We start from the raw sequence: 26625 nt of genomic DNA on the forward strand, positions 1-26625 counted from the left end.
CTACCTTGCTTTACGGCGTTTGAAGGACACGCCCAGAAATGTCATTGCTGATGTATAACAAATATTCTAACAAGTGTCTAGCTGTGAGGTCCAGTCAAAGTTATGTGTAAAAATCTCATATTCGTCACTGAAAATTAGATTTGTTTTAATCTTAGCTAGCTAGTTGAGCTTGGTATGCACTGTAGCTAACGTTATATGTTTCAGTGAGAGTGCCAAAGTTTGATAGCTAGCTAGCAAGAGAGACCACTCACAATCCATCTTGATCTGCACGGCCAGGTAGGCTAGCTAGCTACAGTTGTGACCAAGTCAAAAGCTTGAGGAGAAACAAAAATCTACCATCAAAGTTCAAAAGTATTAGCTAGATAGATGTTATTGGCTAGTTGTTTTTGTTTTGAATTAGATGATTTGCCAGTGTCATGATATCTGATAATTGGCAAATCATTGTTAGCTAACTTAACCAACTGACACTTTGTCTCTGTTTTGTTTTTGCATTTGAAGCGCTGGCTTGGGAGGATGACCAAAAAACGAACGCAAACCAAAAGTAAGGCTGAAATAGCCCCCATTAAAATCACATAAACTGTATATTGAGGCTTAAATGATCTTCAATGCTTTTCTTGGATGAAATCATTCATTCATAAAGTGAATACCTTGACCTGCCGAGACATAAACCTTTCGTCCAACATAGTTACATTTATCCATTGAAATTATCTGAGATATGGAAAAACAAAGTGAAAGGTTGCTAGTCCACCTGTTTGCTTGCTACTGTATTATTACATGTGAAAGAAAGGACATTTCTATAGCATAAAGGTTACATTTTCTCTCCAGGTTTCACACCTCCCCAGCCTAGGTCACTCAGGTCAAGGAAGAGAAAGTGCTGTGATGCGTTAGAGGAGAGCGCCCCCTCTGGAGAGGCAGTGGAAGCACAGCCCTCACACCTAGAACAGGTAGCCAACAGAAGTTACATTTGCTGGTTGAGCGTTTGTCAGTTACAATTTAAATGTTGCTATGTTTTAACTGATTCTAACTCCTCTGCTGTGTGCAGCAGGACACTGAGGGAACAGTGTTAAAAACGACCTCTCCTCCTAAAGATCCCCACCGCCCTCTGACGGGCTGTACTACTAATCCATCTCAGAAGGCTAACAAAGCGGGAGATACCACTGCACCCAAGCAAGAGGGGGATCCAGTGGAGGAAAGTCTGGTTGTGACTGGCTTCGAGGGAGAGCAGGCCATTGGAGGGGCTGTGGAGGGGGCAGGCACAGAGGAGACAGTTCCAACCAATCAGGATTGTGAAGATACTCCACAGGAAGACCATAGTGTGGAGTCCTCCGTTAAAGATGACGAGGGTAGAGAAGAAGAAGACATCAAGACACAGAGGTTCCTCAGCTCCCCCCCACACCCACTGACTGTAGCCCAGCCCCACCCCCAGCTCCCCTCCAAGGAGGTCAAAGTTGGGGATGGGGACAGTCAAACCGACAATGAAGAGGAGCAGTGTGGAGAGAAGAACCAGAAGCCCAAAATGGAGGAGCGAGACAGTGAACAGCGGGAGGCTATAGATGAGAGAGGTGTTTGTCTGGGCGGTGGGAGGAAGGGGCCGCCAGTGGAGGAGGACGGATCTGTGGAAGCACCAGAGAAGAAGACAGCGGAGGAGGACAGATCTGTGGAAGCACCAGAGAAGAAGACAGCGGAGGAGGACATATCTGTGGAAGCACCAGTGAAGAAGACAGCAGAGGAGGACAGATCTGTGGAAGCACCAGAGAAGAAGACTGCGGAGGAGGCCAGATCTGTGGAAGCACCAGAGAAGAAGACAGCGGAGGAGGACATATCTGTGGAAGCACCAGTGAAGAAGACAGCGGTGGAGGACAGATCTGTGGAAGCACCAGAGAAGAAGACAGCGGAGGAGGACATATCTGTGGAAGCACCAGTGAAGAAGACAGAGGTGGAGGACAGATCTGTGGAAGCACCAGAGAAGAAGACAGCGGAGGAGGACAGATCTGTGGAAGCACCAGTGAAGAAGAGGAGGAGGAGAATGGGGATGTGTGGTCTGGGAGAGAGAGAGAGGGAGAGGAGGAGAGGAATAGAGGAGGAGCAGCAGAAGGAAAGAAAGAGTGTGAAGGAAGAAGGGAGTGTGGGAGAAGCGATGGGGATGGTGAGGAAAGGAGAGGAGGAGACAGTGGAGAAAGAGAGAGAGAAGGACATCGGGCAGAGTGGTGATAGTGGTGGTGGTGGTGGTGCCAACCTGGTGGCTGTAGAGGGAACTGCAGCAGCATCATCCTCTGATCCATCATTCCTTTCATTCATCCCTCCATCTGCCCCTCTGGGGAGTACCACTGAGCAGAGGAAGAAAGAGAAAGAGGGGGAGAAGGAAGAGGGAGAGAAGGAAGAGGAGGAGAAGTTAGAGGAGGAGAAGTTAGAGAAGGAGAAGTTAGATGAGGAGCAGCTTCAGTCAGGGGGAGAGTCAAGCCATGCAGGCCCCAGCGAAGTGGCTTATTCTGGGCCAGAGCAGGTCACAGGAGAGGGTCTCTGGACTGGCCTGAAGGTGGACCCACTGGGCAGTGAGCAGCCTGTGGTGTTGGGGGAAGAAGAGCTAGACACAGAGGGGGTTGTGGAGAAGAAACAGGAGGGGGACAGGGGGTGCTGTGGGTCTAATGAGCCAGAGGAGAGCCCCCCTAGGGCCCCTCCACCATCCTCCACCACCACCCCTACCTCCATCCCTCTGGAGGCTGGGGCAGAGAGGGAGCACCAGGGAGAGGTTCAGAGCTCACCTACCCAGAGAGAGAGGGGGGCTGAAGATGGGGCAGTGGCTGGAGCCGGGGCGGGGGCTGGGACTGGGGCCAACCCCCGGGCATTCAGTCTGGCCCCGGCTGACAGAGGAGAGTCCAGCACACCTCCCCCCACAAAGCCAGGTCCTGGAAGGGAGGGGCACAACCAGGCTGCAGTGACACCTGGTGGCTCGGAGGAGAACAACCATGTGAGTGTTTTTGTTGACGTCTTTGTTTGTTACTTTGTTTGTTTGAGTCCTGATTGTTTGTGTATTTCAGTCCGCATCCCCAGACCTGACCAGAGACGATGATGATGCTGCTGTCGTTGACCCGTTTAGAGCACTGGCCCTGGACTACGTGTCTGACTCTCAACTCAACACCATCACTCTGACGTGAGAGAGGGGGGAGAAAGGAGAGGGGATGGGTGAGGCAGGTACAGGAGGTAGATGCAGGCATGAGGGGAGGAGAGAAGTGCTGATATGCAGATGAGAGGGCAGGAAGATGAGGGGAGGAGAGAAGTGCTGATATGCAGATGAGAGGGCAGGAAGATGAGGGGAGGAGAGAAGTGCTGATATGCAGATGAGAGGGCAGGAAGATGAGGGGAGGAGAGAAATGCTGATATGCAGATGAGAGGGCAGGAAGATGAGGGGAGGAGAGAAGTGCTGATATGCAGATGAGAGGGCAGGAAGATGAGGGGAGGAGAGAAGTGCTGATATGCAGATGAGAGGGCAGGAAGATGAGGGGACGGGAACAAGATGAAGGGATATTTCTATCTTTCCTCTCCTTCACCTCTCCTCTCCTTTACCTCTGGGCCTTGAGACAGACAGTAGTTGTGTTTTTCTCACCGTTCTAAACTAACATCAGAGAAGATCCCCTGCCGGGGTCACTGCTTCTAAATCATCTGCTGTCTGCCTCTCAAATGGCACCCTATTCCCTACATAGTGCACTACTTTTGACCAGGGCCCATGGTCAAAAGTAGTGCACTATAAAGGGAAAAGGGTGCCATTTGGGACATATACAGTGAGCTCCAAATGTATTGGAACATTGACACATTTTTTGTTGTTTCGGCTCCAGCACTTTGGGAGTTTAGCATTTTTGGGGGGGTACGATATTTGTGCGTCTGCACATTTCTTGATGTAGTCATTGCGTGCTATGAATATGGGACCAAATACAGTGGGGGAAAAAAGTATTTAGTCAGCCACCAATTGTGCAAGTTCTCCCACTTAAAAAGATGAGAGGCCTGTAATTTTCATCATAGGTACACGTCAACTATGACAGACAAATTGAGGAAAAAATCCAGAAAATCACATTGTAGGATTTTTAATGAATTTATTTGCAAATTATGGTGGAAAATAAGTATTTGGTCACCTACAAACAAGCAAGATTTCTGGCTCTCACAGACCTGTAACTTCTTCTTTAAGAGGCTCCTCTGTCCTCCACTCGTTACCTGTATTAATGGCACCTGTTTGAACTTGTTATCAGTATAAAAGACACCTGTCCACAACCTCAAACAGTCACACTACAAACTCCACTATGGCCAAGACCAAAGAGCTGTCAAAGGACACCAGAAACAAACTTGTAGACCTGCACCAGGCTGGGAAGACTGAATCTGCAATAGGTAAGCAGCTTGGTTTTTTAAAATCAACTGTGGGAGCAATTATTAGGAAATGGAAGACATACAAGACCACTGATAATCTCCCTCGATCTGGGGCTCCACGCATGATCTCACCTCGTGGGGTCAAAATGATCACAAGAACGGTGAGCAAAAATCCCAGAACCACACAGGGGGACCTAGTGAATGACCTGCAGAGAGCTGAGACCAAAGTAACAAAGCCTACCATCAGTAACACACTACACCGCCAGGGACTCAAATCCTGCAGTGCCAGACGTGTCCCCCTGCTTAAGCCAGTACATGTCCAGGCCCGTCTGAAGTTTGCTAGAGTGCATTTGGATGATCCAGAAGAGGATTGGGAGAATGTCATATGGTCAGATGAAACCAAAATATAACTTTTTGGTAAAAACTCAACTCGTCGTGTTTGGAGGACAAAGAATGCTGAGTTGCATCAAAAGAACACCATACCTACTGTGAAGCATGGGGGTGGAAACATCATGCTTTGGGGCTGTTTTTCTGCAAAGGGACCAGGACGACTGATCCGTGTAAAGGAAAGAATGAATGGGGCCATGTATAGTGAGATTTTGAGTGAAAACCTCCTTCCATCAGCAAGGGCATTGAAGATTAAACGTGGCTGGGTCTTTCAGCATGACAATGATCCCAAACACACCGCCCGGGCAACGAAGGAGTGGCTTCGTAAGAAGCATTTCAAGGTCCTGGAGTGGCCTAGCCAGTCTCCAGATCTCAACCCCATAGAAAATCTTTGGAGGGAGTTGAAAGTCCGTGTTGCCCAGCGGCAGCCCCAAAACATCACTGCTCTAGAGGAGATCTGCATGGAGGAATGGGCCAAAATACCAGCAACAGTGTGTGAAAACCTTGTGAAGACTTACAGAAAACGTTTGACCTGTGTCATTGCCAACAAAGGGTATATAACAAAGTATTGAGAATATTTTGTTATTGACCAAATACTTATTTTCCACCATAATTTGCAAATAAATTCATAAAAAATCCTACAATGTGATTTTCTGGATTTTTTTCTCTCATTTTGTCTGTCATAGTTGACGTGTACCTATGATGAAAATTACAAGCCTCTCTCATCTTTTTAAGTGGGAGAACTTGCACATTTGGTGGCTGACTAAATAATTTTTTTCCCCACTGTACTTAACTTTTTACTACTTCAATACAGACACTACATGACCAAAGGTATGTAGGCTTGTCGAACATCTCATTCCACAATCATGGGCATTAATATGGAGTTGGTCCCCCCTTTGCTGCTATAACAGCCTCCACTCTTCTGGGAAGGCTTTCCACTAGATGTTGGAACATTGCTGCGGGGATTTGCTTCCATTCAGCCACAAGAGCATTAGTGAGGTCGGGCACTGATGTTGGGCGATTAGGCCTGGCTCGCAGTTGGCGTTCCAATTCATTCCAAAGGTGTTCGATGGGGTTGAGGTCAGGGCTCTATGCAGGCCAGTCAAGTTCTTCCACACCGATCTCAACAAATCATTTCTGTAGCCCAATCCACTAATCTGAAGGGGTGTCCACATACTTTTGTATATATAGTGTATATAAGTTAATTTGTCCCAATACTTTTGGTCCCCTGAAATTGGAGGACTGGGTACAAACAGTGCTGTAATTTCAAAAATACCTTCAAATTAAAGCTGACAGTCTGCACCTCATAGTCATTGTATCATTTCAAATCCCAAAGTGCTGGAGTACAGAGCCCAAAAAAAAGGAATGTGTCACTATCAGCAGATGAAAGAGATAAACCAATCAGATAGCTAGAAAAAAGTGTTTGCCATAGGTGAACAGTTGTGAACGATTGTCTTGTGAGCAATTCATTGTTTCTATCTAGATCAGCGGTTCCCAACCTTTTCTGTTCCGGGGAGCAAATCAGTCAGAAGCTTTTGAGGACCACCTTTCGCAGTCGCAGATTTTATTAAACATAAAATATCTTGGCTGTCAAATTTAGTACATTTTAGCAGTGAACATAACAAATTAAAGGCCTATTATAAACTATTTGCATTGTGAAAAGTAATGTAAAATGGCTTATAACACCATTAATAACCCCAACTGTTATTCTTTTTGGATGCTGAGCAGTTGCCATACCAGGCGGTAATGCAACCAGTCAGGATGATGCAACCGGTTGGAGCCCTGAATGCTGATTGTCTGAAAGCCGTGGTATATCAGACCATTTACCATGGGGTATGACAAAAAAGTGCAATTTACTGTACTAATTCCATTGGTAACCAGTTTATAAAAGCAATAAGGCACCTCAGGGGTTTGTGGTATATGGCCAATATACACTACATGACAAAAGTATGTGGACGCCCCTTCAAATTAGTGGATTCGGCTTTTTCAGCCACACCCGTTGCCGACAGGTGTATAAAATTGAGCACCCAGACATGCAATCTCCATAGACAAAAATTGATAGTAGAATGGCCTTACTGAAGAACTCAGTGACCCCGACTGTTATTATTTTTGGAAGAATGTTCTTGTTTTTTATCCACAAAGAATTGTGGGCCACCTGCAGTACCCCAGCGATAACCACTGATCTACACCACCGTTCAAACGTTTGGGGTCACTTAGAAATGTCCTTGTTTTCGAAAGAAAAACTTTTTTTTTGTCCATTAAAATAACATCAAATTGATCAGAAATACAGTGTAGACATTGTTAATGTTGTAAATGGCTATTGTAGCTGGAAACGGCTGATTTTTTATGGAATATCTACATAGGCGTACAGAGGCCCATTATCAGCAAACATCAGTCCTGTGTTCCAATGGCACGTTGTGTTTGCTAATCCAAGTTGATCATTTTAAAAGGCTAATCGATCATTAGAAAACCCTTTTGCAATTATGTTAGCACAGCTGAAAACTGTTGTGCTGATTAAAGAAGCAATACAACTGGCCTTCTTGAGACTAGTTGAGTATCTGGACCATCAGCAATTGTGGGTTCGATTACAGGCTCAAAATCGCCAGAAACAAATAAATTTCTTCTGAAACTCGTCAGTCTATTCTTGTTCTGAGAAATGAAGGCTATTCCATGCAAGAAATTGCCAAGAAACTGAAGATCTCATACAACGCTGTGTACTACTCCCTTCACAGAACAGCGCAAACTGGCTCTAACCAGAATAGAAAGAGGAGTAGGAGGCCCCGGTGCACAACTGAGCAAGAGGACAAATACATTAGAGTGTCTAGTTTGAGAAACAGGCGCCTCACAGGTCCTCAACTGGCAGCTTCATTAAATAGTACCCGCAAAACACCAGTCTCAACATCAACAGTGAAGAGGCGACTCCGGGATGCTGACCTAGGCAGAGTTGCAAAGAAAAAGCCATATCTCAGACTGGCAAATAAAAAGAAAAGATTAAGATGGGCAAAAGAACACAGACACTGGACAGAGATTGGGAAAAAGTGTTATGGACAGACAAATCGAAGTTTGAGGTGTTCGGATCACAAAGAAGAACATTTGTGAGACGCAGACCAAATGAAAAGATGCTGGAGGAGTGCTTGATGCCATCTATCAAGCATGGTGGAGGCAATGTGATGATCTGGGGGTGCTTTGGTGATGGTAAAGTGTGAGATTTGTACAGGGTAAAAGGGATCTTGAAGAAGGAAGGCTATCACTCCATTTTGCAACGCCATGCCATACCCTGTGGACGGAGCTTGATTGGAGCCAATTTCCTCCTACAACAGGACAATGACCCAAAGCACAGCTCCAAACTATGCAATAACTATTTAGCAAAGAAGCAGTCAGCTGGTATTCTGTTAATAATGGAGTGGCCAGCACAGTCACCGGATCTCAACCCTATTGAGCTGTTGTGGGAGCAGCTTGACCGTATGGTACGTAAGAAGTGCCCATCAAGCCAATCCAACTTGTGGGAGGTGCTTCAGGAAGCATGGGGTGAAATCTCTTCAGATTACCTCAACAAATTGACAACTAGAATGCCAAAGGTATGCAAGGCTGTAATTGCTGCAAATGGAGGATTATTTGACAAAAGCAAAGTTTGAAGGACACAATCATTATTTCTAACCTTGTCAATGACCACATTTCCTATTCATTTTGCTATATTTCCTATTCAAACTCATTTCATGTATGTTTTAATGGAAAACAAGGACATTTCTAAGAACGGTAGTGTAGATATTTCATCTTGTATCAGTAGCATTACTGACACAGGATCATTTTTGACCGGATACCTTTATCCATCGTCCTAGAACCAGTACACTATTTTAGAAGTTTGTATTCGTTTTTTTTTAAGCCTACGATAAACCCTTATTCCCCATATAGTGCACATGTGGCTCTGGTCCAAAGTAGTGCACTATATAGGGAATAGGGTGCTATTCTTTGTCTCTCTCTTCCCCTTAACTAGTGAGGAAGAGGAAGGGGAGGAAGACGCTACGGAACTGGTCTGTGGCCTGATCAGAGAACTCTCCTCTCTAAAGTGAGTCGTCCACTCTTTTGCCTCCTCTCTCTCCATCCTTCTACTTCTTCACCGTTTTCTCCTAGTGATGACCTTTGACCTAATGAACTTTAGAAGTCAGCCTGATCCGCCCCACAGATCTCTGAGCTCTGATTGGCTAGATGGGTGTCTGCTCAGATGGACACATAGATAAGGATCTCTCCTCTTTAGTACACTAGAGGAGGGGAACAGGGGATGAGGTTCTAAACTCTCCAAGCCCTCCTCCATCTCTTCTCTCAATTCAATTTCAATTTAAGGGGCTTTATTGGCATGGGAAACATGTTTACATTGCCAAAGCAAGTGAAATAGATAATAAACAAAAGTGAAATAAAAATAAATAACAGTAAACATTACACTCACATAAGTTCCTAAAGAATAAAGACATTTCAAATGTCATTATGTGCAAATATTTTAAGTACAAAAGGGAAAATAAATAAACATGAATATGGGTTGTATTTACAATGGTGTTTGTTCTTCACTGGTTGCCCTTTTCTTGTGGCAAAAAGTCACAAATCTTTCTGCTGTGATGGCACACTGTGGTATTTCACCCAACAGACTATCCTTGTCTGCAGGACAGTTTGAAGAGGTTTGATCAAACTCACTCAGGATGGTTGAGTCGTCACAGAGAGAGCTTTTCCTTCTGTGCTCTGTTTGATATCTCTCAATTACATTTCAATTCGATTCAAGGGGCTTTATTGGCATGGGAAACGTATGTTAACATTGACAAAGCAAGTGAAGTAGATAGTAAACAAAAGTGAAATAAACAATAAATATTAACAGTAAACATTACACTCAGAAGTTTCAAAAGAATAAAGACATTTCAAATGTCATATTATGTATATATACAGTGTTATAATGATGTGCAAATAGTTAAAGTACAAAAGCGAAAATAAATATGGGTTGTATTTACAATGTGAGGTTGCCCTTTTCTTGTGGCAACAGGTCACAAATCTTGCTGCTGTGATTGCACACTGGTGTTTCACCCAATAGATATGGGAGTTTATCAAAATTGGATTTGTTTTCAAATTCTTTGTGGGTCTGTGTAATCTGAGGGAAATATGAGTCTCTAATATGGTCTTACATTTGGCAGAAGGTTAGGAAGTGCAGCTCAGTTTCCACCTCATTTTGTGGGCAGTGTGCACATAGCCTGTCTTCTCTTGAAAGCCAGGTCTGCCTACGGTGGCCTTTCTCAATAGCAAGGCTATGCTCACTGAGTCTGTACATAGTCAAAGCATTCCTTAAGTTTGGGTCAGTCACAGTGGTCAGGTATTCTGCCATTGTGTACTCTCTGTTTAGAGCCAAATACAGTGAGGGAAAAAAGTATTTGATCCCCTGCTGATTTTGTACGTTTGCCCGCTGACAAAGACATGATCAGTCTATAATGTTAATGGTAGGTTTATTTGAACAGGGAGAGACAGGATAACAACAGAAAAATCCAGGAAAACGCATGTCAAAAATGTTATAAATTGATTTGTATTTTAATGAGGGAAATAAGTATTTGACCCCTCTGCAAAACATGACTTAGTACTTGGTGGCAAAACCCTTGTTGGCAATCACAGAGGTCAGACTTTTCTTGTAGTTGGCCACCAGGTTTGCACACATCTCAGGAGGGATTTTGTCCCACTGCTCTTTGCAGATCTTCTCCAAGTATTTAAGGTTTCGAGGCTGACGTTTGGCAACTCGAACCTTCAGCTCCCTCCACAGATTTTCTATGGGATTAAGGTCTGGAGACTGGCTAGGCCACTCCAGGACCTTAATGTGCTTCTTCTTGAGCCACTCCTTTGTTGCCTTGGCCGTGTGTTTTGGGTCATTGTCATGCTGGAATACCCATCTACGACCCATTTTCAATGCCCTGGCTGAGGGAAGGAGGTTCTCACCCAAGATTTGACGGTACATGGCGCCGTCCATCGTCCCTTTGATGCGGTGAAGTTGTCCTGTCCCCTTAGCAGAAAAACACCCCCAAAGCATAATGTTTCCACCTCCATGTTTGACGGTGGGGATGGTGTTCTTGGGGTCATAGGCAGCATTCCTCCTCCTCCAAACACGGCGGGTTGAGTTGATGCCAAAGAGCTCAATTTTGGTCTCATCTGACCACAACACTTTCACCCAGTTCTCCTCTGAATCATTCAGATGTTCATTGGCAAACTTCAGATGGGCCTGTATATATGCTTTCTTGAGCAGGGGGACCTTGCTTCGCTGCAGGATTTCAGTCCTTCACGGCGTAGTGTGTTACCAAATGTTTTCTTGGTGACTATGGTCCCAGCTGCCTTGAGATCATTGACAAGATCCTCCCGTGTAGTTCTGGGCTGATTCCTCACCGTTCTCATGATCATTGCAACTCCACGAGGTGAGATCTTGCATGGAGCCCAGGCCAAGGGAGATTGACAGTTATTTTGTGTTTCTTCCATTTGCGAATAATCGCACCAACTGTTGTCACCTTCTCACTAAGCTGCTTGGCGATGGTCTTGTAGCCCATTCCAGCCTTGTGTAGGTCTAAAATCTTGTCCCCGACATCCTTGGAGAGCTCTTTGGTATTGGCCATGGTGGAGAGTTTGGAATCTGATTGATTGATTGCTTCTGTGGACAGGTGTCTTTTATACAGGTAACAAGCTGATAGTAGGAGCACTCCCTTTAAGAGTGTGCTCCTAATCTCAGCTCGTTACCTGTATAAAAGACACCTGGGAGCCAGAAATCTTTCTGATTGAGAGGGGGTCAAATACTTATTTCCCAAATTAAAATGCAAATCAATTTATAACATTTTTGACATGCGTTTTTCTGGATTTTTTTGTTGTTATTCTGTCTCTCACTGTTCAAATAAACCTACCATTACAATTATAGACTGATCATTTCTTTGTCAGTGGGCAAACGTACAAAATCAGCAGGGGATCAAATACTTTTTTCCCCTCACTGTAGCATTCTAGTTTGCTCTGTTTGTTTGTTAATTCTTTCCAATGTGTCAAGTAATTCTCTTTTTGTTTTCTCATTTGGTTGGGTCTAATTGTGTTGTTGTTGTCTTGGGGCTCTGTGGGGTCTGTTTGTGTTTGTGAACAGAGCCCCAGCACCAGCTTGCTTAGGGGACTCTTCTCCAGGTTCATCTCTCTGTAGGTGATGACTTTGTTATGGAAGGTTTGGTTATCGCTTCCTTTTAGGTGGTTGTAGAATTTAATGGCTCTTTTTTGGATTTCTCTAATTAGCGGGTATCGGCCTAATTCTGCTCTACATGCATTATTTGGGTGTTTTGCATTGTACAATGAGGACATTTTTGCAGAATTCTGCATGCAGTCTCAATTTTGTGTATTCTTGGTTGGTGAGCAGACCCCAGACCTCACAACCATAAAGGGCAATGGGTTCTATAACTGATTCAAGTATTTTTAGCCAGATCCTAATTGGTATGTCGAATTTTATGTTCCTTTTGATGGCATAGAAGGCTCTTCTTGCCTTGTCTCTCAGATCATTCACTTCAATTAAATCAAAAGGGCTTTATTGGCATGGGAAACATCAAACCAACTACATTAGCATGACAGTGGTGATCAGATGTTTTGTAAGTAGTAGGAAAAACAGACAAATAGCAACTAAAAATAATATCACTCTCTCCCAATGCATCTCTCCTCCCCTCCATCTGCATCTCTCCCCCCTTCCTCCCTTCCTCTTTCAGTCGGGTAGTGATGGCTACCCATCGGGAGCTAGAGACTCTCCGCCGTGGCAACAAGACAGCGAGGCCTCCCCCATGCCGCGGCTTCCCCCCACGCCGCTCTGAGATCTAGTTTGCCTACCAAATAGCACCCAAGTCCCTATATAGTCATTTGGGACCCACACCGAACCATCATCACAACGCCCCCAAAGGCTCATGGGTAACAGTCTTCACATAGCGGAGGCTTACTTGAAAGTTTATTTGTATATTTTTTTTTTGGTGGGGGGGGGGGGCTTGAATACTGAAGATCAGTTTGAGAACAATGATCCAAAGTATCATCCCAGATTTGAACTGAAAGTTTGTGAAGTTATATGGACACAACGTTCTAATAATAATGCCGGTCTATAAATCTAATTTTATTTTATTGGTCACATACACATATTTAGCAGATGTTATTGCAGGTGTAGCGAAATGCTTGTGTTCCTAGCTCCAACAGTGCAGTAGTGTCTAATAATTCCCTACAATACACACAAATCTAAAAGTAAAAGAATGGAATTAAGAAATATATAAATATTAGGACGAGCAATGTCTGAGTGGCATTGACTAAACTACAGTAGAATAGAATACAGTATATACATATGAAATTAGTAAAGCAGTATGTAAACATTATTAAAGTGACTAGTGTTCCATTATTAAAGTGTCCAGTGATTCCAAGTCTATGTATATGGGGCAGCAGCCTCTAAGGTGCAGGGTTGATTAACCGGGTGGTAGCTTTATTGGCATTAAAAAAAGCTACCACCCCGTTGAAGGGTTATTTTCTTCTCCTCTGCCTTTCCTGATGCTGAGGACATCCGTCTGGGACAGTATGTTGTTACTGTGTTTTGGAGAACGTGTTATAAAATAAATCATTACTAAAGTTGGATCTTTGGTTATTGTATATCTCCTCAGCTCAGTCGTGGATCTATGATACATGTTGCTTTTTTAAAAACTAACCAGTCTAAAAAGATTCTCAACATAAAAAGATCACCTTTACCACTAAGATCTGAAGTCCATTTGTAGACAATGCCCTATTCAGTGCACTACTTTTGATCAGAACCCCTATGTGCTGTAAAGAACACGTGCATGCAAATAATGAAAAACCACACGTCATAAATAAATAGAAATAAGCGACAAAAGTTGAAAACACACGCAAAGTAGTGCACTAGATAGGGAATAGGGTGCCACTTGGGATACCTTTTTAGGGACACCTCAATGATAATTAAGACACACACGAGTAGCCAATACAGATATTATTGTTATTATTATAGAAGACATGCATAATAATAAAACACACATACTATTTAACATAAGGTTCTTTAAAGTGAGACTTAACATTAAAGTCCTATTCAGCCAATCTAAGTAGCATACAGGTTGAAAAGTCAACAAAAAATACACTTCTAGATCTATTAAAATACAAGTATTACAATTTAAAATAGTAGGTAGCGTGGTAAATGGCAATTACCCAAAGTAGCTCTGCACACCACATAAAATAGCTGTTGTCTTTGTTATTGTCAATAGTCATGTTCTTCCAATAGTTATATTAGGCCTGTAGACTTGCAGATCTACAGTTAGATTAGAGCATATCTTTTAAAAATAAGAGTCAGGAAAACACAAGTCTCAAAACAAGACAACACTTCCGTTTTTTCCTTCCTAAAGTAGCAGGTAGAGTTCGTTGATAAGGGCGGTTCATTAGGCGACACAGTACTAGAGGTTGGGAGGTTTTACAAAATCTCACACCAACATGTAAAGAAGCAGTTAGTTTGGTCAAGGACATTTACGCTTTAAAGTAAAAAAAGAAAACTCAAACCCAAAATGTGCTGTAAAGAACACGTGCATGCAAATAATGAAAAACCACACGTCATAAATAAATAGAAATAAGCGACAAAAGTTGAAAACACACGGAAATAATACAAATCACACGATAAATAGGCTACTCCATAGTCTACAAAACTAGCCAGCCTATTCCAAACTACTTCTAACCTAAATATCCACTCGTAAATCCTCTGACAACTGTCCGCATACAGCGCGCTAGAGACGCCAAAGAATGCCGCCAACACAACAGCATGAACAGTCTCTTCAGCGCTTCTCTAGCTCTGGTTCCACCCATCTCGCAACAACGAGTTGCCTCTGTTAGTAGGCCTAGAAGGTAGCGCACTAACGGCCTGGACCAGAGCTAGCGCTTCTCCGACTTGACATATACAGAGCTGTAGGTGGTTTCGACCCGGGGACAGAAGCGCTTGGTGTGGGCTTGGGCCCCGGTGGCCCCGCAGAGAGGGCAGACATACTGCCGCAGGTACGGGCACACCACGCCCCCATCCCGGTCCTTGAGACTGTGGGACCCAAACACAGACTCAGACTCCCCGTTATGTTTGCAGAAGCTGCAGAACTTGCGCTCAGGTGATGGCACCTCCTCCGGCGTCTTGGAGCGGGTCGCCTTCTTTCTCTCCCTCTGGCCCCGGGTGCCCGCGGAGGGTCTGGACGCTGCTGTAGCGTGCTTGGGATCCTTGCTGCTGCTCGGACGTAAAGGAGCGTCTTTACGCACGGGGACGATTTCGGAATACAGGGTTTCCTTTTCGTTAGGTTGGTGTGTTGTCGCCTCCGGTGTTATCCGTGACAGCAAGGCTCGCGGCGGTAACTGTTCAAATTCCACCATGGTCGAGCATATCCCAGAGGAATGACCGTCGACGGTTGACGGTTCTGAGGCGAAGTTCCCCAACTGCATCTCCCGCACTGCGTCCGCTAGCTTCATGTAGTCCCGCCACGGTTGGAAACTCTTCTTTTCGGACTCCATGTAACGCGGTAGGTGTTGACAAATCATAGCGTTCAAATTCCCACTTGTATTTTTATAGCCCAACAGACTAGTGTCTGATAACGACCAGAATGGACCACAAAGAAAGCGGGGTTAAAATTTCTAAACGATGCGATGGCTTCAATGAATTGCGAACTCAACTGAAGGCATGTTTGACAAAATGCACCTTTTGACCTGTCAGTGTTTTGGAAAGCAGCCAATCAGATGGTGTCGTGCGCCAGCCGTGGCACGCGACAGCAGCCAATAAAATGGTTTCAAACTGACAACTTCTTAAATTGGTCAAAATGAACTATTTGGGATACAATTTTACTCAACAATATTTAAAAAACTTCAAAAGACAGTTGATCTATTCTAGGGTCTAAATTGATAGGATTTAGATTATAATTCTGAGTTATAGGACGCTGTTCGATAATAGCCTATTGTATTAAAATATCACACCTCTTTAAAATTCATAACTGCTTCGACTTCCTTGCTGTTCAATACTACCACCAATAAGTTAGTAACATTTATCCTGGCTCATCGAATCATTAGTAGAGAATGAATGTGTCAAACTATTCATCTTTATTAATCACATTGAAAAACGAATATATAAATCAATGGAAACGACAAAGGGACAATATTATAAGACATACAATGGAAACTACATAAACAGCCATCCTACTGAAATGACCAGTCCAGGCGAGGACCAGGGGGGGCAAACTGGAGCCTCTCTGCCCCCACATCCAAGCACTCTGACTGGGCATCACTCTCACTGGACCTGGGGAGGTGGAGGGATGGGTGGATGGAGGTAGGGAAAGGTGGGTGGAGGAGAGGTTGGCGGGATGTGGAGTTGGAGGGATGAGGGTGGAAAAATTGGGGTTTGGAGAGAGGGATGGGGGATGGAGGGGAATCCGGGATTAGAGGAATGGGGAGATGGAGGAATTTAGTTACAGTCAAATATATACACACACACACAACAATCTACAACAATAGTCCATCTGTAATCATATAAGATCAGTGATTACCTCAATCACTAATAATGATTTTCCCTTTGGGGATTAATTGAAGAAAGAGGGCAAAGAATGAAGTAAGGAAAGATGGGTTTAAACAGTAACTAGGTCTACGTCTCAGATGACACCCCATTCCCTATATAGTGCACTAATTTACAAGCCCTGGTGCACCAAATCGGGAAACAGGGTGACATTAGGAACAGAGTCAGGACATGTCTGGGCCTGACCTGCAGCTGTAGGGCAGTTGGAGGGCAGAGTAGAGCTCTGGGGTGCTGGGGGTGTGAACTTTGACCCTGCCGTGGCCCTGCCGAGACCCCGATGACCCTAACCAGGGCATGAACCCAGACTCGGCAGAGGAGGGCGTGGCCGGGCGGCAGCCGGACAGGATCATGTGATCAGAACCTGAGAGATCTGCGAGTACACACACACACACACACACACACACACACACTTGAATCCCCTGAAGTGACTAAAAGACGACGCTATAGTAAAACCTGTTAGTAAAGCAAAAAGTATAGCTAAAACCAAACTAGTAAAGCTTTTGCAGCCATCTAGCGGTATGTGATGTTCATTGTTGATTATAAAATCGGTAGTTGGAGCCCTGAATGCTGATTGGCTGAAAGCCGTGGTATATCAGGCCGTATACCATGGGTATGACAAAAAAGTACAATTTACTGTATTCATTCCATTGGTAACCAGTTTATAATAGCAATAAGGCACTTCAGGGGTTTGTGGTATATGGCCAATATACACACTACATGACAAAAGTATGTGGACATCCCTTCAAATGAGTGGATTCGGCTTTTTCAGCCACATCCGTTGCTGACAGGTGTGTAAAATCGAGCACACAGCCATACAATCTTCATAGACAAACATTGGCTGTAGAATGGCCTTACTGGACTTTACCAACGGAAATAGGCAGTAGAATGGACTTTCAACTTGGCACTGTCTTAGGATGCCACCTTTCCAACAAGTCAGTTTGTCAAATTTCTGCCTTGCTAGAGCTGGCCCGGACAACTGTAAGTTCTGTTATTGTGAAGGGGGAACGTCTAGGAGCAACAACGGCTCAGCTGCGAAGTGGTAGGCCACACAAGCTCACAGAACAGGACCGCTGAGTGCTGAGAGTAAAAATCGCCTGTCCTCGGTTGCAACTCTCACTACCTAGTTCCAAACTGCCTCTGGAAGCAACGTCAGCACAGTAACTGTTCGTCGGGAGCTTCATGAAATGGGTTTCCATGGCCGAGCAGCCGCACACAATCTTAGGATCACCATGCACAATGCCAAGCATCGGCTGGAATGGTGTAAAGCTCGCCGCCATTGGACTCTGGAGCAGTGGAAATGCGTTCTCTGGAGTGATGAATCACGCTTCACCATCTGGCAGTCCGACAGACAAATCTGGGTTTGGAGGATGTCAGGAGAACGCTACCTGCCCCAATGCATAGTGCCAACTTTAAAGTTTGGTGGAGGAGGAATAATGGTCTGGGGATGTTTTTCATGGTTCGGGCTAGGCGCCTACAGCATACAATGACATTCTTGACCAGCCAAACTCAATTGGCGGACTGCGGTCTGGGTCCGGACCCAGAGAAAGGTCAATCCGGACGGGACAACATCACATTGTTATATAAAAGTAAATACATTATTTTCTAGACAGCTTTAAAAAATAAAACGGGTGCAGTGGCCTCAAAATCAGCAACCTCTCGCTCTCTCTCGAAGCAACGCCCACCTCTACTAGTTCCCTGTCTAATCCAATCGCGTGGTTATATGCAAATACAAGAGGCAGCGTTTTACCCAATCACAATCAAAATATCCTCAGTGGAACCTTGGGACAAGCAGGCAGAAAGAAACAGAAATATCTGACCGCGGTTCAACTGTGAATATCACAGATAGGAGCTTAGTTACCAGTATCTTTGTTAATATGGCTTGTTTAAAAAAAATTACAACTTTACTCTGAAAACCGTATATTCAAAGACGTTTGGACGGAACAGTATTTATTCATTCTCCCCGCAACTAGCATAAAACCAATGTGATGATATGCAGTGAGTCCGTAGCTCTCGTGAAAAGTGCCAGTGTTAAGCGCCATTATGACACCAGACAGTAAATTCGATCAGACGTATCCTCTGAACACGGAGGTGAGAACAAACAAGATTAAACAACTCAAATCCCAATATGAGAGGTCCACCAAAGTCCTTTTCAATTCCCTGACAGCCCAACAACGTGCAACGGCGTGTTCACTGAGGATAGCTTGGGTTTTGGGAAAACACAAAAAAACTTTTTCAGACTCTGAGATGGTAAAATAATGCATGTGTGAAGTTGCTGACACCTTGCTTGAAGGTAAACAAAAAGATGAGGTCAGTGAAGAAAATGTGGCTCTGAAGGAGCAGGTTGGTGATTGTGACCCTGTCACTTTCTGGGGAAAGATGGTGCCTGCAGCTGACGTCCCTGTTCTCGAGAATCTGGCACTAGACATCCTGACTATGTTTGGCTCCACATACAGCTGTGAAACAGCCTTCTCCACAATTAACGTTATTAAAAACAAATACCACACCAGGCTCACCAATGAACACCTGCACCAGTGTCTCAGAGTTGCTCTCACACCAATTGTGCCAAAGTTCACAGCATTGGCAGGAGACAGAAAGTGTAATTTCTCTCATTAATGCAGGGCAAGGACCAGAGTGACTTATATATGAATATTGCATGGCCCACAGTGACGTTCTGTGCATTCAGATTATTATTTTTGTTCAACTCTCCTTTGTTCTTCAGAAAACATGCACTTTATTTTAATAAAATACTTTCTATTTTTTTATTCAAGGCCCATGTACAAATGGTTCACAGTGCACTTTTTGCACAGACAGTTATGCAACCACTTTTGTTCTTCAGAAATGTTGATGCAATGTTGCACATGTTTACATTCAAAATAAGTTGTATATTAAATGAGACTAAGAATTTGAATGAATTACATTTGATATATCAACTAAGTTGTAGACGACTATGTTTGTTACTACGCTGTACCACAGTGCCGATAAAGGACAATATCCATCCGGATCTTTGCCACCTAGGAAATTTGTGTCACTGGACCTTCTCAAATAGTAGTTGAATACCCCTGCTCTAGACGATTCTGTGCTTCCAACTTTGTGGCAACAGTTTGGGGAAGGCCCTTTCCTGTTTCAGCATGACAATTCCCCCGTGCACAAAGCCAGGTCCATACAGAAATGGTTTGTCGAGATTGGTGTGGAAGAACTTGACTGGCCTGCACAGAGCCCTGACCTCAACCCCATCAAACACCTTTGGGATGAATTGGAACGCCGACTGCGAGCCAGGCCTAATCGCCCAACATCAGTGCCCACTAACGCTCTTGTGGCTGAATGGAAGGAAGCCCCTGCAGCAATGTTCCAACATCTAGTGGAAAGCCTTCCCAGAAGAGTGGAGGCTGTTATAGCAGCAAAGGGGGGACCAACTCCATATTAATGCCCATGATTTTGGAATGAGATGTTGGACGAGCAGGTGTCCACATAGTTTTGGTCATGTCGTGTATGTATATAACATGATATATGCTGACTCACTGAGGACGGTGCTCTCTCTGCTGTTGTGACGCTGCAACGTCTTCCACAACGGACAGTCAAACAGATACTGCTGCTTCACCACACAGGCCCTCTGCTGCTCAAACTCACACCTCTGCACATGCAGACACACACTGTAAATACATAATAAAATAACCACAGTCTAACAACACTTCACTAACCACCCATTCCTTTAATCTTTCAATCCAAGGAGCCTGTTTTCACTCCCTCCCCCCCCCTCCTTTGTGGCTCTCCCTTCCGGTCCCTCACCTCGTGGCCCAATCGGATGGCGGCGTCGGTGAAGGCCCGTCTCTCCCTCTGGAAGCTCCGCTTCTGGAGTTCTAGCTCCGCCCAGCGGTCCTGAAGCCGCTCCCACTCTTCCAGGAAGTAGCAGTCTGTCAGAGCGGCCGGGACCGGAGTGATCACACTGTCCTGGGGAGAGGAGGGGAGGAGGATGACATGGAGAAAAGGGGAGGGAAAGTAGGTAGAGATGGAGGAGAGGAGAAAGCGAGAGAAGGGGGAGAGAGAGAAGGGGGAGAGAGATGAGCAAGTAACCGTCCGAAATGTCAAAGCTTGCCTTAGCTGCCAAAGTTAATGCATAGACTAGCTCAGCAGGTTAACATTCTTGTGGTGCACGGGTTTGAACCCAGCTGGTCACATACTTGTGTTTCTATGAGCCCCAGTGTGTGTCGGTTTCTTTAGTAACGAGCTGTAACATTGTAATGTGGGTTGGTTTCTTTAGTAATGAGCTGTAACATTGTAGTGTGTGTCGTCCACCTGTAGTAGATGCTGCTGCAGTTTGACCAGCTGTTGACTCTGATCCAACTCTGTCTCTAGCTGAGCCAAGAGCTTATCCTGGTCAGTCCCCACAGCCACGTGACCTAAACACACACACACTGTCAAACCCCTGTAGGAACATTGTTTTATTCATAAACAAATTCATGTTAATCTCCTACTAGTCGCTGTGTGCGTCCGAAATGGCCCTATGGTCAAAAGTAGTGCACTACATAGGGAATATGGTGCCATTTCGTGCCTCATCCCCCCCTCACCCTGACTCAGAAGGTTCCCTAGTCTCCTCTGCACACCCTTCCATCCATGGACCACACCCCCTGTCACATGGTCGCCCAGGGACTCCTCTGATTGGACCAGCATCTTGTCGTCGTTAGGGTCCTCTTCCTGGTCACCTACAGTGTCCAATAAGGTCTGGGGGAAAAGTTACAAAGTAGTAGCTTTCAGCCAATCAGCTCAATCCTCTCTCTCGCAACCATACCCAGTGTTGGGTCCAGTTGCCAAACGTTGCTGAATATTGCAGATAGAAATGCCATAAATAGACTTTACATTATTCCATATTTCTACATGTCGGAAAGGCATGTTAGTTCTACATAACATATTTCTATCTGAACGTTCCAAAACATTGTGTCCTGCTGACCGTGCCCAAGTTCCAGTTCCCATCCGTAGCGCCGTTAATCCAGCCCCAAGACCCTACTCATTGAATGGTTACAGATCTGAAGGGACTTAATACAAGGGTTAATAAGTTGTTGCTTTTGCTGTACTGCTTTCACCCATCTATTCCTCTCAGATCTGTGCACTAGGAAGGGCTGTAGGGGCTAGGGCAGTGTTTCCCAATCCTGGCCCTGGGGACCGGAAGTGGAACCAATTGTGTTAGTGCTAAGGCCCCCCTTTGGTGGAGACCACTCCCCAGGACCAGGAAACACACCGGGAGGGAAGTTTCCCCTAGGTACAAACCTAGGACCAGCATCCCCTCCCCCAATCACAACCTTTACCATTAGTGGGGAAAATGCAAAACAGCGTCTAGGGCCACTTTCACCTCTGAGCTATAGGAGCCGTCTAACCCGTTCCATGTCTGCTCTGAGCTATAGGAGCCGTATAACCCGCTCCATGTCTGCTCTGAGCTATAGGAGCCGTCTAACCCGTTCCATGTCTGCTCTGAGCTATAGGAGCCGTATAACCTGCTCCATGTCTGCTCTGAGCTATAGGAGCCGTCTAACCCGTTCCATGTCTGCTCTGAGCTATAGGAGCCGTCTAACCCGTTCCATGTCTGCTCTGAGCTATAGGAGCCGTCTAACCTGCTCCTTGTCTGCTCTGAGCTATAGGAGCCGTCTAACCCGCTCCTTGTCTGCTCTGAGCTATAGGAGCCGTCTAACCCGTTCCGTGTCTGCTCTGAGCTATAGGAGCCGTCTAACCCGTTCCATGTCTGCTCTGAGCTATAGGAGCCGTCTAACCCGTTCCATGTCTGCTCTGAGCTATAGGAGCCGTCTAACCCGTTCCATGTCTGCTCTGAGCTATAGGAGCCGTCTAACCCGTTCCATGTCTGCTCTGAGCTATAGGAGCCGTCTAACCCGTTCCATGTCTGCTCTGAGCTATAGGAGCCGTCTAACCCGTTCCATGTCTGCTCTGAGCTATAGGAGCCGTCTAACCCGTTCCATGTCTGCTCTGAGCTATAGGAGCCGTCTAACCTGTTCCATGTCTGCTCTGAGCTATAGGAGCCGTCTAACCCGCTCCATGTCTGCTCTGAGCTATAGGAGCCGTCTAACCCGTTCCATGTCTGCTCTGAGCTATCTAACCCGTTCCATGTCTGCTCTGAGCTATAGGAGCCGTCTAACCCGTTCCATGTCTGCTCTGAGCTATCTAACCCGTTCCATGTCTGCTCTGAGCTATAGGAGCCGTCTAACCCGTTCCATGTCTGCTCTGAGCGTGTGCAGTAGAGTGGTGAGTTTGTGTCGGAGCTTCATGGCCTCCCTTAACTCCGCCTCTCGCCGCTCCAGCATCACACGTAGCGCCGTCTCCTCCTTCCTGGGGTACATCAAAATCAGGTACATTAGTGCTAGGCTGGAACAAAAGCCTGCGTCTCAATCTCCTGGATCAGAATAGGTGACCTCTGGGGTCCGATTTGGGGACAACCGGAGTCTACAGCCCCAGTGGTCAACTATGGGTCCTGGTCAAAAGTAGTGCACTATAAAGGGAACAGGGCGCCATTTGGGACGCAGCCTCCTACCTTCCGTTGGTCCTGGCTGGTCGGTCGCTCTTCACCTGGCCTCTGGGCACTGGGTTCAACAGTTCCATGGCTACAGAGAGAGAGAAAGGAGGAGGGAGAGAGACACAGAGAGAGAGAGGAGGAGGGAGAGAGACACAGAGAGAGAGAGGAGAGAGAGAGAGAGAGAGAGAGAGAAAGGAGGAGGGAGAGAGACACAGAGAGAGAGAGCGAGAAAGGAGGAGGAGAGAGACACAGAGAGAGAGAGAGCGAGAGAGAGAGAAAGGAGGAGGAGAGAGACACAGAGAGAGAGAGAGCGAGAGAGAGAAAGGAGGAGGAGAGAGACAGAGAGAGCGAGAGAGAGAGAGAAAGGAGGAAGAGAGAGACACAGAGAGAGCGAGAGAGAGAGAGAAAGGAGGAGGAGAGAGAGAGAGCGAGAGAGCGAGAGAGAAAGGAGGAGGGAGAGAGACACAGAGAGAGAGAGCGAGAGAGCGAGAGAGAAAGGAGGAGGGAGAGAGACACGGAGGGAGAGAGACACAGAGAGAGAGAAAACACCAAATTGAGACTCTGCATGCAGAATTCTGCAGAAATATCCTCTGTGTACAACGCAAAACACTAAATAATACATGCAGAGCAGATTTTGGCCGATACCCGCTAATGATCAAAATCAAGAAAAGAGCCGTTAAATTCTACAACCACCTAAAAGGAAGCGATTCCCAAACCTTCCATAACAAAGTCATCACCTACAGAGAAATTAACCTGGAGAAGAGCCCCCTAAGCAAGCTGGTCCTGGGGCTCTGTTCACAAACACAAACAGACCCCACAGAGCCCCAGGACAGCAATACAATTAGACCTAACCAAATCATGACAAAACAAAAAGAGAATTACATGACACATTAGAAATAATTTACAAAAAAACAGAGCAAACTAGAATGCTATTTGGCCCTGAACAGAGAGTACACAGTGGCAGAATACCTGACCACTGTGACTGACCCAAAATTAAGGAAATCTTTGACTATGTACAGACTCAGTGAGCATAGCCTTGCTATTGAGAAAGGCCACCGTAGGCAGACCTGGCTCTCAAGAGAAGACAGGCTATGTGCACACTGCCCACAAAATGAGATGGAAACTGAGCTGCACTTCCCAACTTCCTGCCAAATGTATGACCATATTAGAGACACAGACTTCCCTCAGATTACACAGACCCACAAATAATTCGAAAACAAATCCAATTTGGATAAACTCCCATATCTACTGGGTGAAAAACCACAGTGTTCAATCACAGCAGCAATAGTTGTGACCTGTTGCCACAAGAAAAGGGCAACCAGTGAAGAACAAACACCATTTTAAATACAACCTATATTTATGTTTATTTATTTTCCTTTTTGTACTTTATCTATTTCCATAATATGACATTTGAATAATGTTTACTGTTAATGTTTTGTTTATTTCACTTTTGTTTATTATCCATTTCACTTGCTTTGGCAATGTTAACATATGTTTCCCATGCCAATAAAGCCCTTAAATTGAAATTACATTGAGAGAAAGAGAGAGACCGAGAGAAAGGAGGAGGAGAGAGGAAGAGAGAGAGTTTGAAAAAGAGAGAGAGAGTGAGACAGTGTGTGTGTGTAACACAAACAGAATGGGTAAGAGAGTGACTTAGGTAGGTAGAAGGCGAGTGATAGAATGGTGTGTGTGTGTAAGACTGGGAGAAAGTTAGAAAGATGGAGTGATATAGAATGTGAGAGAGAGGGTTAGACAGACATCCTTACAGGCGCCTCTCTCTCTGTGTCTCTCTGGGAGTTGGCTTAGTCTCTCCTTCAGTCTGGCGCTGTGCTGCTCTTTACGCCTCAACTCTGACCCCTGCTGGCTACACCGAGACTGCAGGCTGGAACCCTTCAGAACGTGTGGGTGCGTGCGGGGTTGAAAGAGATGAGGGGGAAAAGGTTATTCATCAACATCGTCAATATTTTCCATCAAACTCATGATACATTACACACACCTTCTCCCTCTCTCGCCTCAGTGCATCCTGTAGTCTGGCAACGTGCTGGTCTCGCTCAGACAGTTGCTCCTGAGAAGAAAAGACAGAAGTTGTTAACACACACAAACACACTATTCTAGCGCTCTCATTCTCACCTGACTGACTCTCAAACCCACACACACTAGCTTACCCCGATCTCATTGTGCTCGTCCCTGCCGGTCCACCAGGAGGCATGGAGAGACAGGTCACTGAGAGGTGGGCTAGGCTCCCCATGGAGGAGGTATGTGTCCTGGAGGTCTGGGGAGAGAGAGAGGGAGGGAGAGAGAGAGGGAGAGGGAGAGGGGGGTTGGATGGTGGTATGAGTGGAGTGAGGTAGATAGGGAGGTAGAGGTAAGACCGGAAGGAAAGAGGTATATACAGTGCTGGACTTGGACTGAAATAGGTTCCGGTACTCATTTTGGGTGCCAGTACTGATTATATTTAGGTGCAGGAGCTCCACAATACTTCTGAGCTAATATTCTGTAAAAGGAACAGGAGCTCAAGCAGTAGAACATGTGAGGTGCCGGTACTCCGCTCCGGTGAGCTCCTGCCCAAGTCAAACACTGGGGTATATAGATGCAGAAGTGAGAGATTGGGAAGGATGGTTATCATGAGTGTAGGGCCACGTTCAGTAGATTGTCCTCCTATATCAAGATGTGTGTCTTAATATACAGCTTTACCTGAATACTCCTGTCCTCTTCTCTGAGGCTGGGACCATGCTGCCAGTCCCTGCCCCCGTCTATAAGCCATCTGGGTCAACATTTATGAACATTTACTATCACAAAAGGTAAATACCTTAACAGGTATTCAGGTGTGTGTACTGTAGGTGTTGTGTTTGCAGTTTTACCTGAGCGGAGAAGTTTTCTGCTACACTGGCAGCCATCTTGAATTACCACCTGGCAAGTGGCAACCAGGTGCTAGCATTTCAGCTAATCAATAACCTCATTAATTGACAAGCTCACAGCACTCTTTTTTCATACTGTTTGGTCGTGTTTCTCTGCTCAGACGTTGGTGACGCATACCAGATCTTACAATGCCTGGATAGGTATTTTACGTACACTATATATACAAAAGTATGTGGACACCCAAAGTAGTGGATTTGGCTATTTCAGCCACACCCGTTGCTGACAGGTGTGAAAAATCGAGCACACAGCCATACAATCTCCATAAACTAACATTGGCAGTAGAATGGCCTTACTGAAGAGCTCAGTGACTTTCAACGTGGCAATGTCATAGAATGCCACCTTTCCAACAAGTCAGTTCGTCAAATCTCTGCCCTGCTAGAGCTGCCCGGTCAACTGTAAATGTTGTTATTGTGAAATGGAAATGTCTAGGAGCAACAACGGCTCAGCCACGAAGTGGTAGGACCCACAAGCTCACAGAATGGGACCGCTGAGTGCTAAAGCGCGTAAAAATCATCTGTCTTCAGTTGCAACACTCACTACCGAGTTCCAAACTGCCTCTGTTAGCAACGTCAGCACAATAACTGTTCGTCGGGAGCTTCATGAAATGGGTTTCCAAGGCCGAGCAGCCGCACACAAGCCTAAGATCACCATGCGCAATGCCAAGCGTCGGCTGGAGTGGCGTAAAGCTCATTGCCATTAGACTCTGGAGCAGTGGAAACGCGTTCTCTGGAGTGATGAATCACGCTTCACCATCTGGCAGTCCGACGGACGAATCTGGGTTTGCCGGATGCCAGGAGAACACTACCTGCCCGAATGCATAGTGCCAACTGTAAAGTTTGGTGGAGGAGGAATAATG

The 26625-nt window shown here is 45.5% G+C and overlaps 3 protein-coding genes and 1 long non-coding RNA gene across 6 annotated transcripts; 1 reads left to right on the forward strand and 3 right to left on the reverse strand.

Annotated features, from left to right (window-relative positions):
• The first annotated feature begins 67 nt into the window (after positions 1–67).
• Positions 68–12938, forward strand: LOC121534345 (RNA-binding protein 25). Of its 3 annotated transcripts, none has more exons than XM_041841005.2 (7): positions 68–276; positions 499–541; positions 826–944; positions 1043–2968; positions 3039–3151; positions 8738–8809; positions 12483–12938. In XM_041841005.2, exons 2-7 carry the CDS (start codon positions 514–516, stop codon positions 12589–12591), a joined length of 2367 nt encoding a protein of 788 aa, XP_041696939.2. In that variant the 5' UTR covers positions 68–276; positions 499–513; the 3' UTR covers positions 12592–12938. The 3 variants fall into 3 exon arrangements, with proteins under 3 accessions (XP_041696939.2, XP_041696940.2, XP_041696942.2); XM_041841006.2 differs by having other exon boundaries at positions 1046–2968; XM_041841008.2 differs by lacking the exons at positions 8738–8809; positions 12483–12938 and adding an exon at positions 6472–6500.
• Positions 12939–13140: 202 nt separating this feature from the next.
• On the reverse strand, positions 13141–15555 carry nanos3 (nanos homolog 3). Its single transcript, XM_041841010.2, has one exon. It carries the CDS (start codon positions 15313–15315, stop codon positions 14671–14673), a length of 645 nt encoding a protein of 214 aa, XP_041696944.2. The 5' UTR covers positions 15316–15555; the 3' UTR covers positions 13141–14670.
• A 90-nt stretch (positions 15556–15645) lies between these two features.
• si:ch211-286b5.4 (afadin- and alpha-actinin-binding protein) lies at positions 15646–24910 on the reverse strand. Its single transcript, XM_045211728.1, has 10 exons — positions 24847–24910; positions 24617–24740; positions 22869–22938; positions 22546–22666; positions 20902–21055; positions 20630–20733; positions 20123–20284; positions 19856–19967; positions 16523–16706; positions 15646–16063 (listed from the first exon to the last, which is right to left on the reverse strand). The coding sequence occupies exons 3-10, from the start codon at positions 22934–22936 to the stop codon at positions 15964–15966; spliced, it is 1005 nt and encodes a 334-aa protein (XP_045067663.1). The 5' UTR covers positions 22937–22938; positions 24617–24740; positions 24847–24910; the 3' UTR covers positions 15646–15963.
• Positions 24911–25021: 111 nt separating this feature from the next.
• LOC123482803 lies at positions 25022–25892 on the reverse strand. The gene is made up of 3 exons (XR_006657939.1): positions 25712–25892; positions 25545–25614; positions 25022–25122 (listed from the first exon to the last, which is right to left on the reverse strand). It is a non-coding gene; the product is annotated as an uncharacterized LOC123482803 (long non-coding RNA).
• Between the last annotated feature and the right edge of the window lie 733 nt (positions 25893–26625).

This window comes from Coregonus clupeaformis, chromosome 38 (assembly GCF_020615455.1).
Source record: "Coregonus clupeaformis isolate EN_2021a chromosome 38, ASM2061545v1, whole genome shotgun sequence".
Taxonomy (NCBI): Eukaryota; Metazoa; Chordata; class Actinopteri; order Salmoniformes; family Salmonidae; genus Coregonus; species Coregonus clupeaformis.

What these genes read in the sequence shown, in the direction of transcription:
- si:ch211-286b5.4 (XM_045211728.1), bottom strand. Translation starts at nt 22,936, where the DNA reads ATGGAACTGTTGAACCCAGTGCCCAGAGGCCAGGTGAAGAGCGACCGA. An exon ending in TCAGAGCAGACATGGAACGG is followed by an intron (nt 21,056 to 22,545) that starts GTTAGACGGCTC and finishes CTTTTCCCCCAG; the next exon opens with ACCTTATTGGACACTGTAGG. An exon ending in CAACTGCCCTACAGCTGCAG is followed by an intron (nt 16,064 to 16,522) that starts GTCAGGCCCAGA and finishes CCACCTCCCCAG; the next exon opens with GTCCAGTGAGAGTGATGCCC.
- LOC121534345 (XM_041841005.2), top strand. Translation starts at nt 514, where the DNA reads ATGACCAAAAAACGAACGCAAACCAAAA. An exon ending in GCTCGGAGGAGAACAACCAT is followed by an intron (nt 2,969 to 3,038) that starts GTGAGTGTTTTT and finishes TGTGTATTTCAG; the next exon opens with TCCGCATCCCCAGACCTGAC. An exon ending in CTCAACACCATCACTCTGAC is followed by an intron (nt 3,152 to 8,737) that starts GTGAGAGAGGGG and finishes CCCCTTAACTAG; the next exon opens with TGAGGAAGAGGAAGGGGAGG.
- nanos3 (XM_041841010.2), bottom strand. Translation starts at nt 15,315, where the DNA reads ATGATTTGTCAACACCTACCGCGTTACATGGAGTCCGAAAAGAAGAGT.